Source organism: Anoplopoma fimbria, chromosome 18, assembly GCF_027596085.1.
Source record: "Anoplopoma fimbria isolate UVic2021 breed Golden Eagle Sablefish chromosome 18, Afim_UVic_2022, whole genome shotgun sequence".
NCBI classification, from domain to species: Eukaryota; Metazoa; Chordata; class Actinopteri; order Perciformes; family Anoplopomatidae; genus Anoplopoma; species Anoplopoma fimbria.
The window spans coordinates 7309460-7320862 of record NC_072466.1 but is presented as its reverse complement, the minus strand read 5'-3'; the positions used below and the strand labels follow the sequence as shown (position 1 = coordinate 7320862).

Sequence of the window (11403 nt, the reverse complement as noted above, 5' to 3'; positions counted from 1 at the left end):
TTAGATAGAAGACCCTGGCATTAAGAAGTAGAGCACACACACATACAACCTGTACGAATTCTAAGAAATTGCTGTAAAGAAACAATGCAGAGGATATAATGCAGAGATAATAATGACACAATAAAGTGCAACCTTCCTGATACACATTTAAGTCTGAAACCAGTTTTCCCTTGAAGAAAGCGACACATTGTAATAACGTTGCTACATTTCTTCCCGGCTTCATCACAGTCAAAAAGCAACACGCCAGCCTGACTTCATTCCCACAAACAGATTCAATTACTCCCACTGTGTTCGCAGACAGAGAACACCGGTGCTTATCTGATTACACCTCCTCTTTCTACCAGACACCTTTTTTCTCGTCCACACACTATCTCCCGTTACTCAGCACTGTGGGAAAACTCAACCAAATTCTATTCGCTTGGATTCTTATGTGGCGTAACACGAAACGGGGTCAGACAAAATATCATTATAGCGGCAACCACTTTGAATCCCTTTAGGGAAACTCTGAGGAGCAGGCGGTCTCGATTGGGATGGTATTGTTACATCGCTGGGAGAGATGATAGAAGCCCAAAGTGAGTCATGCTCAAGCGTTCGAGACCGTAAGACAAACCATTACAGGCACCAACTTAAAGTCCGGGGGTCGTGCTGGTATTGACCAGCTAGATAGCAAACTGTTACGATTTGCTTCTGATCACGCATCTATCCCAATTCGTCACATCTTTAATAAATGCTTAACTAACTATTATTACTAAACTAAAGAAATAGGTTTTCGGCATTACAGCACTCTTGGATGGTCAGTTATCTTTCTGAGAGATCGCAGAGCTAGCTAAACTTTAATCTGATTGTGATGCTTCTTGGAGAGTATGTGAGTGGATCATAGACTACGATTTGTCTATTGGCGCTGCAGCATTTCCTTGCCATAAAAAAAAAGATACCTTCACTAACAAAGTCCCTACTATGAGCAAAGGTAGTGAAGCTGTTGCTACTTCATTGTTCAACAAAGGGTTGAAAAAGAGCAGAATTGGAAAGAAAGAAAAAATATATATATATGTTGCTGTGTCACTCATTTTCCAATGTCAGCTACATACCTGTGGCCATGACATCCTGACAGTGGATGTAAGAGGCCTTGAAGTCCAGACACTGGAGAGCTTGTTCTGCCAGCAGGGTCAGCACTTGTCCTTTTCGCGCGTCCTTGTCATCACCTAGATTCACAGACAGATAATCCGCTCAAGCACACATCAACACACAAGCACGAGTGTCTTTTAAAAACTTTTGCGAAACTTGAGAAATGTCAAGATGTCAAAGCTAACACGCTGAACAGCAAATCTCATAATCCCGCTGCTTGTCACATCTGGCTTAATAACCCTCTTTATTAAATCCCCTTCTGACTGTACTCACACACAGAGGCTCAAGGTTGCCACATAAGGTCCTCTGACTGTATTAGCTGGGCCACAGACTGAGCCTGAGACTACATATTCATTTTTGTCTGTCTGTTCAATCTCAGACAGAGAGTATGAAATATTTAAATTAGTACCATCTCGCTGAATCGCTAGAAAGGAATATATCTCAGTTTGATGTCTGAGTGTTGGTGGGATTGGTTGCGCTGTTAACATTCACGTATCGGCTCAGGACAATCTTTGATCTCTGTCCGAGTTCAGTACACAAAAGGGAGAGGACGGGGCGATGAAAAGAGGCATAGGCAGGAGCAGGACTTCTGAACAAACCTGCACTCTGCAGATCAAAGAACGCAGGTGGAGATGAAGAAATATGATGTAGCTGAAGTGGTCTGTGTGTGTGTGTGTGTGTGTGTGTGTGTGTGTGTGTGTGTGTGTGTGTGTGTGTGTGTTAGTGTGCAGAGTGAGTGATACAAATGTGGTGTTTACTGGGAGGGGGAAAGAGTCCAAATATTTTCAGGGTGACTGGTGAAAGGGTGTCTTCAAAAGCTGTCAAGACCTCAATATAAAGGAGGTGCAATTGTGTGTGTGTGTGTGTGTGTGTGTGTGTGTGTGTGTGTGTGTGTGTGTGTGTGCGTGTGTGAGAGTGTTCTTTTAGACCAAATGCTTTTATCAAGACATGCTCTGGCATTTATTTCAAGCAAATCAGTCATCTTGGGAAACCAAGTGAAGCCTTTTCCTGTGGTTCACGGGCCAATCAAAGGGTGGGGTGAAAAGGTGAGAAACTTCAGAAAACAAAATTGGAAGTACTCAATTCAATAAGCTGTGACAACAAGACAGGCTCCAGAAGCTTTGCAGTGTATCACCAGGATCCTTTCTGAGTAAGCACAATTTAATTCACTTTAATAATCATTGATCCATTCAGACAAAAACAACTTTTTTTCTTCTTAGCTCTGCCCAGTAATGATTTATGGAGCATTTCTGTGGACCGAGACGGGGAACCAACCCCAAAGGGCTTTTAACTGGTGTGCTGGTGATACCTGCATTAAATATTCACCACAGAGCCCCGGAGCGCCGGCCCTTCAAAAGCCTCCCCCCTGCATTTATTTATTTAAAAATTTGTTTATTCCTCTTCTCATCTCCCTCTGCCTCCTTTTTTATTTTTTTCCTGAACCACATAGGGAGAGCTGCCTGCTGACTGAATGTTAGCAGCACAGACACAGAAATGCCACAAGGCCGCTTAGCAGGTTTCCTTCAGCTGGTTGACAGGCCTCAGAGAGAAAAGACAGAACGAGCGTCCAGTTAAGAGATGGAGGACAGAAGAGAGGGGAAAGCAACGCACACGGGGCGACGGAAAGTTGCAGAGGAGTTGGGCTTATATTCTTGAGGAACAGACAGATAAAACAAACATGGAGGATGTTCATGTCATTTTTGAGGATGAGACGTAACAGGAAGACATCTTTAACTTTCCTGCACGTCAATTTCATCCTGTGGCTCGTAAATAAATATATATACATTTATATTTTATTTAGTTTTGACTTCATGAATTTTAACTAGGAATTTAAACTCAACCAAAATACTGCCAACATCACTCGAGGTCCATGTGTTGACTCATCAGCTAGCTGCAGTCTGTGCTTGCAGTGATACCGTAATCCCAAATGGGAGATATGAAAGCTTGTACAAAAACATAAGAAAATAAACTTAATATCGGGGAATCCCATTTGGAAATAGCACAAGCAGACTGATGTTAAATTTTTTCTGGTACAGAGCTTTCGCTTAAAGTAACTAATAAGAGATATTATATATGAAGAGATGGAAAGAGAGACTTTAACTTAAAGAACTGATGTCTGTCTACCAAAACTAGACCTCTTTAAAAGGCCAGTGTGTAGGATTTAGCGGCATCTTGCAGTTAGGTTGCAGATTGCAACCAACTGAAACTTCCCGTGTGCCAAGCGTGTAGGGGAACTTTGCGAAAGAGCCAATGGCCCTAGCTAGCGCCAGTGTTTGTTGGCTGTTCTGTGGTACTGTGAAAAACAGGGTGGCCGGCTCCGTGTATAGTACCCGGTCCTTATGAAGATATATATGGCTTATTCTAAGGTAAAAAAAGCAAATAAAAACATTTTTATTTTCAGGTTATTATACACTAAAGAAACCTACTTATTGATACCATATTCCATTTCTGCCAATAGACCCGCTAAATGCTACATTTGACATTTTACCAGCTGTTGCATCTGTCTAAAATTTGTTTTAAGTTTTTTTTTTGAGTTTATAAGAGCCTCAACAAGAACTCCTATTTTCTTTTTATGTCGACGATGCAGCTTTCTCAATACTCATAAAATCGTCTGTAAACATTATCAGAGTTGAAGAACAGTAAACAGAAAGTTAACTTATTTTAGGTGGTATTTATGAATGGGCTGCTATTTAGAAAAACATCTTTCAATCTACCCTGTACATATAACCTTACAAATACGGTTGTACAGATTTGATTTAATTGCCTAGAACCGAACCTGCCCCTGACTGTCATAACTACATTAAACTAAAGTGCAGAAAAAGAGGTTTACAGAACGCACAAAGTGAGGCGTCTGGGGAATTACATTTGCTTGCTCCTCTAGTGAGTGTGTGCTTAAATATGGATTTTTGCTTGCAAGCTGTAATGCCGCTCATGAAGATGAATTTCCCTTTTGTGTGAGAACTGTCGGTGCCCTCGCTGAAAGTACCCACGCATGCCGGGGTACGTCTCCGTGCCTTGTGTGGGCGGTCCTTTCTCACTTAATCTGATGAGCTTTTCCATGAAACTGTCACCAGAGGAGAGCCGTGATCACTGAACGTTCATTGAACTTTAACCCCATACACATGAAGGAAGAAAGACCATGTGATTAGTGTTTTTTTGTGTGTGAGTCCATAAGTACCTGCCACTCTGAGAAGCGAGGCCAGATTCAGCAGAGTAGTGGACTGCTTGTAAGCCGTGGAGCAGTGGGCGATGCATTCTTCGATGAGAGACAGACGGTCTGATCGCAGGCGCACTGGGAGGGAGAGAAGGAAGGTAGAGGGGGAGGGGTGTGAAACATATTTAGCTAATTAGTGTATTCAATCTGGAAAAGTTGCAGCAGACGATACAAATGATGTCTTGCAAATGATAGATGCAGCTGCTGTCGTGAGGTCTGCAAAATTATAAAATGCTGTGTAGAGTAAAGCCCCGCCCTAATGATTAATTGGACGTTATTAATAATGATGATGATGGGGTGTTGTTGTTTGCTTTATTTGTTTCGTTTGTTTGCCTAATCACATAACGTAAGAAAAATGGCGTCACAGACGAGACGTTTGACTCACAGGAACTGTCATTTTTCACTTTTTGCTGACATTTGATAGACCAATTACTCATGAAAATAATCATTAGGTTAAATGAGAACAAAATATATACACAACAAAAAACATCAAGGTTGAATGCAATGAAAATAAATGAAAAGCCTTTTTTTTGCCTATGTATCTATAAATATATGACTATGTATGTCAATATATCATTGATAGGTGATATTGGCTGATATTGTATAATCTCCATGGCGATACATTGGTCCAGCTCTACTTTGAAGCAAATATCAGAGTACTTTGTTAAATAATGTTACACAATAACAATATAATCTTGTCAACCACAGTCCATGTTTCCTGTTATACTGTAAGTAGTACCACAATTTGTTTCATAACAGTGGCGTCCATGACTTTCTTTAAACTCCACAGTGTTAATAAAACTTCAAACATATCCAGAAAAATTCAGAAACTACTGTAGGACTAAATTCTTGAAGATTTGAGATGCAATTGTTTGACATTTACAGTTTGCATTTGATGTGGCCGTTACTATGTTGCATAATAAGTTCTTACTCTATCACCAGGATTGTAGTGAAGTTCTAGAGAGGCTTTAAACTTTTTCGTAGTTTGAATTAAACGAAAACTGCCAAAAATCCATTTTCATGTTGGGTTTTTTTCTGAGGTTTTTTCTGAAAACCTGAGAAATAGCTTGCATGGTGCCTCGACAGGCCTCTGAGCCTTCCTTGCACCCTGCTGAGAATCTTTGTGGCTCGGCATCACTTTGGGCGAGGCCCAGAGGGAATTCTGGGAGGGGGGGTGTTGCGTATGAAGCTTCACCTAAGGCACGATGTGGGGGGGGAGACAGCCTAAAATGGATTACCTATGCTGGAATCGTTTCACTTCATACTGGTGCATGTTAATCTGTGTGTGAGTGTGCAAACTTAAAGGGATTTGGCTTTTTCTTTAAAGAAAAAAATATATGATGTGTAGTTTTGTGTATGGAGAGTGTTTGTGCATGTGTCCTTGAGTCAGTACATAAAACGGCATGAGGGCTCTGCAGGCAGCACAGAGCCGTGGAGCCTTGACTTTGAAAAAGACAATAATCACTGAGACAAAAACCCATACAACACAAAAATGTAGTAACTGGAGAGATTTCCTTTTACTACACCTCTTTATCTTTCTATGTTTCTGCCCTTTATTGCAGTTTCCTATCATTACTTTCCTCTCATACTGTACTTTCTTCCTAAATTCTCTCTCCTGTTCTCACTTAGTCTCTCAGGTAAGGATAAGCGGGCAGTGAAAAAATAATGCAAGTAGACAGCAGGGAGTGAGGAGAAAGAGAGGTGAGGGTAAGGGAGCAGTGGAAAAACAGTGGAAAAAGAAAGAAAAAAGGAATGTGTGATGGTGAAAGAGAGAAAGGGGAGAAAGTGAAAGAGGGTGAGAGGGATGGCAGTTTATGGCTCTCTCTGTCACAGTGGTTTATATGCTGGCAGCTCAGTTTGATGAGGGCAAAAGGGGGAAGAGAGCACAGGCCTCGGAGGCAAACAACACCTCGGTTCAGAGGTGAGGCGGTGAGGGGCCGAGCTGGCTCATTCTGGCTCCACAGTTTCCTTTAACAGGGAGCCAAGGCTGGAAACTGCTGCGATAGGGAGCCGATGTGGAGCCAGAAAAGAGAGAAACGAAGAGCGTGGAGGTGAATACTGATTGGCCAGCTTTACAGATGGAGCACAAATACGGAATAAGACAGACGTGTGTGAGTGTAGGAGAAGAGAGCACACACGCCGAGACCGAGCACTTTAATCCTAATTAGGCCATCAGGCAGATGTTGTTTGCACAACAGTTGATCCATAAATAACCATATACGTATTTAGATATAGTGGCAAGAAGAAGTGACATATAGAGGGATGAAGGGACAGACAGCAGGGAGGGAGACAGGTTGTTTGGTATATATGGGTGAGGGAGGCGGGGTGGACGGCGTCCTTACATCCTCTACATGCCTGTGAACTAAGAGCACTTGAATATATAAATACTGCACAGACAACACGTTCAAGCACACTTGAGGTTGCTTGGAGCACATATTGAGCGGTACCTTGCAGAGGGAGGATGCTGGCGTTGAAGTCTTCCAGTTGGCTGAGGGCACTGATGAGGTCCAGTTCCTCCTGGATGGTCGGAGGACAGTCTGTGATCAGCTGGAGACACGACCTGATAAGAAACAACAACCAGTTAAAACAGAGACACATGTCTACCAATCAGATATAATAATCCGTACCAATCAGATGATCTCGCAGGATCCAGAAGAGGAAGTCGGAAATTCAGACTCATTTGCAGGACAGTGAGGTAAGTTAACAGCAAATGTTCAACTGATTGATACCACTCTCATGCAGCAGCCCATTAGCTTAGCTTAGCTTAGCTTAGCAAAAAGGCTTAAAAACAGAGGAAAACAGCTAGCGTGGCAACATATCTGCCTCCCAGCACCTTTAGAACTAGAAATGTACGTATTATATCCCCTTTTTTTGCAAGTTTTTATCTGACCTTGATTGCTGATCAGCAGTCTGGTCGGGTGCAGCCAAAAAAGATCTGTCTCAGCTCCAAATAGCTCCGAATGAAGCTGCAAGGTTCACACTGCCCTGTCTGTCAAGTGTGAGGCAGAGTGCAGAGAGAATGCAGACCCGTCTCTCATGGCTCAGAGTAGAGCAATCTAATGAGTTTCTAGATGAACATCTATTATAATAAACAACCAAGTTGTTGGTAGTATGTGAGAGACCAACATAGTCACACTACCAGGCAGGCTAGTAGGTTTTCTGGTCAAACAAAAAACCTAAAACAGCTGGAGTATAGACCCTTTTATGTACGGAGCAATCACCATGTGGATGAAGTTACCAATGATGATCATTGAAGCACCCAGTGAGGCAAGACTCCTAAAAAACACATTACCAGTATAATTCGTAGAATGTGTGGACTCCAGTAGCTGCTACCTTAGTGGCAGCTAATGGAGATCAAACTAAAGAATGTATTTTGTATAAAGGTACATATATTATACCTGGCCCCAACAAACTAAAAATACTGTAAAAAAAAAAAAAAAAATATATATATATATATATATAAAAAAAAAAGAAAGATCTGAAAAACTGAAACACTGAAAACTGAAACTCAATTAAAAAGAAAATTAAAAGTCAAAACTAAAATGAAATAAAAACTTATGGAAAACTATTATAATCTTATAATATTATAATACACTTTCAAAGTCTTAGCAATAAATGCTTATTATGCATGATCAGAAACATAGTGAGACTGCTCGAATGGATTTATTTACAAAGTCTAGACTCATTTGACAGAACTACAACAGGGGAGATTTAGTCTTCTAGCACAATCAACACTCATTACCTTTAATAGGATTATGTAGCACATCACTTAGCATATGTACCAGTACACTGAGTGAGTGAGTGAGTGTGTGTGTGTGTGTGTGAGTGTGTGTGGTGCCTGCTTGAGATGAGAGTACACACTCTCAATTTCTTGGTTTTTCATCAAGCAATTATACAGCAAAAGCAAAATACTGCAAAGCTTGAGAGAGAAGAGCGAAAAAAAACCGGATTGATTAATTTACAAATAAATAAATCCCACATAAAGCAACAGCTTAGAGAGGAGCTCTGACGTCAGTGTCAGTTAAGTACTGAGGAGGAAATTTGTCCTTGGAGTGTGTATTCAACGAAGAAAAAACTGTTTTCTTTAACACTCGTAGTGTTTGGGCATCTCAGAATCCTTATCCGCGTAATCAAAGCAATCCCAAACATACATCTTCAAAACATGTCGAATCGATATCGTTAACCGATTATAGCACACACACTCGGCAAAACACTCAGCGGCTGTTTCACTCTTTGAGCATGGCTGGTGTTCTTGCCAGGAACAAGAGGTTTGTCCTGGCAAATGAGAGCAGAAAAAAATGTCTGTGGATGGGAGGATGAGAGACAGAAAGAGGGCATGTTGATTATGTACTTGTGCTCTGAAGTGTCTGCAGGCCTGTGTGTGTGTGTGTGTGTGTGTGTGTGTGTGTGTGTGTGTGTGTGTGTGTGTGTGTGTGTGTGTGTGTGTGTGTGTGTGTGTGTGTGTGTGTGAGTCTGTGTTTGTGCACCGAGACTGCCTTAGAAAAGACAATGGTGAAAAAAAAAAAAATCTATTTTGGTTTCAAGAGTCATGATGTGCTTTGCAGCGTGTATTCTGGATTTTGCAGGAAACCACTTTTTGTTTAACAGACACACAGGAGAAAACAAGTGGAACACCATAGCCGAGACCTTTCCTTTGGTCTGGTCAAAACAAAGGCAAAGAGTTTCAGTCACAAAAACAATTTTTTGTGACTCAAACACATTTTCAGAAGACAAGCTGAGACAACCAGCAACAAAATTAATCACCCCATTTGGGCATATTTCAATTTTTCTTGCATAATCATGATCGTCTTTCTCCCCAAAGTACCTGAAAGTCTTAAAAAGCTACACCCAGGACATTTTGATTACTTTCACATATATCTACAATATAATTGAAAGTCCTTGACTCTGGGATTAAGTTTAAACAACAAAAGATGAAGAGGCTAAACGCAAAGTTAAAAACGTCAAAACAAATATGAAAGTAAAAAGAATGAAAAACATGTTTGCATGCACGTTGTATTGACCTATTGAGTTCTGATAACGACATGCATGTAGGTCAACCTTTCTGGGATCAACTCAATAAGTAGCTTAACAAAACCTCGAATTACAAATACTCCCATTTTATATTATTGGAAAAAACTATAATGTGTTTCCGGAATGCAACAATTTGAGCAAACGCAAGGGTCAGCGCAAGCGGCTAAACAAAAACAGTAACATACTGCTACTTTAGCACAAACATATTGCATGTTAGCTAACATATGCCTTACACATCAAGCAGACACAGAACAACATTTGCCATAATATATAGTTGGATGAAAGTCAAAAATTTTATATAGCTCTGTTTTTGGTCTCCACCACCTCTTGAGGAAAATGTCTGTCTCTTAAGCGACTAAACATTCCACTATGTTCACCCACTAGTCGCTGACTTTGTCTGTCAGCTGTTTGGTGCTGGGCAGGAAGTGTACAGTGTTTATTTAGAGTTTTCTTTTTAATCTAAAACATCTTCAAAAAGCAGAACTTTAACACAAAAGTTATGGGCTTTAAAACCAAAATAATGAGCTAAAAGATGCTAAAGCGAGAAAGCACCTCAGTGTTTGGGGAAAATGTTCTGTGGGTTTGTCACTACGCATGACAGCTTTCATAATACCCAGTCATTTTATCCCTTGTTCATGTAAAAGTATTGATGAGTGAAGCTTCAAATGATATATGAAACCTTTTTTTTTTCCCAGATTTTTAAGGACATGTTGATACTGCGTTTGTGCTTCTTTCTTTGCCTGTGTCCACTGTGAGCATCTCTCAGTGTCTGTGTGAGTGTGCTTCTCTTCTGTCTGTCCTGAGTGATGCTGCAGGATCACTTTTGTAGTTGGAGGGGATTCCCATGTTATTTTAGGAGGGATCTTTTTGTCCTTGTGTAAACCTTTGCCTGGTGCCACCGACCGCATCCAGGACACTGGCAGGTGTGGTTTGTGTATCTGTCCGAGCATGTGTGTATGTGTGTCTTTGGTATTTAGTATAGGGCATAAAATGTGTGTCTGTGGAGCAGTTATTTTAATCTAAAGGACACAGGCAGCCAGTCTGTAGGGACCATTAATTTCAGAGCGACATGCACAAGTTCAGACGCTACTTTCTGACTCGTGTCTCAAATTCACGAGCAGCAAACACACACACAGATTCACGTGCACACTCAGTGGGAGTGTTACAATGGATGATGATGTCCAAATGTGTGGAGGGGGGCCTCTGCACGAGTTTCTATAAATGAATGACGACCCAATTGCTGTCCCACTTCCCCACTAGGAACAGACGGTAAGGTTAGACGTCCACCAGCCCCCCCCTCTGAGATCGGAAACCAGCAACTGACATAAATGCACTCCCACTCAAATACACATTTGGTATAAACTTCATGCAACGTCCTATAAGAAATTAAATAAAAGCAGTCATGCTAGCACAAAACAACAAGCAAAGGTCAACATCTCAGATAGCACACAAACACTTGTACAAAGTTGGTTGGAAATTAAATCAAACCCATAACTTTAACGAATTATTGTTTGGAATTCATCTTCACTCTAAGATATAACAAACTAAATATGAATCATCCTCGTAAATAAGTAAGAATTGGCAAAAATGACTATTGAAAATGTCCTCCTCACCTGGCCAGGCCCATGCAGGGGTCTGTTAACGTTGTGGATGAGTTGAAGTACTCTCTGGCAGCAGCCAACACTAATTCCAAGCTGCTGTCGTATGACACCTTCAGAGCGTAACCTTTACCCCGGAAAGACAAACTGACAGGAACATCCTGGCTGACCTGGAAACATGAATATAACATTTAGAGATCAGTGAGACTGTAGCATTAGAATTCATTTCGTGTTGGCTTAATACATTTGATATATATAGAGAGACCCCGATGTGCGGTGTGAATGTGAAGTGGAGTCGCGAGTCATGTTTAATATACCTTGGAGCAGTGCATGAGCTGCCCTGCCAGGCGTACGTTCTCCACACGGCTGGAACACAGCAGGGACTCGACAAAGACCTGCAGCAGTCAGGGAGGAGAGGGGAGATTATGCAGGGAG

General features: G+C 41.2%; 1 protein-coding gene across 1 annotated transcript in view; it reads right to left on the bottom strand.

Moving 5' to 3' along the window:
- nbas (NBAS subunit of NRZ tethering complex) overlaps positions 1-11403 on the bottom strand; it is a 151866-nt gene that overhangs the window by 89508 nt on the left and 50955 nt on the right. Inside the window, 5 exon segments of the mRNA XM_054618448.1 lie at positions 1089-1202; positions 4304-4417; positions 6787-6899; positions 10984-11138; positions 11286-11363. Coding sequence (XP_054474423.1) covers positions 1089-1202; positions 4304-4417; positions 6787-6899; positions 10984-11138; positions 11286-11363 — 574 coding nt within the window.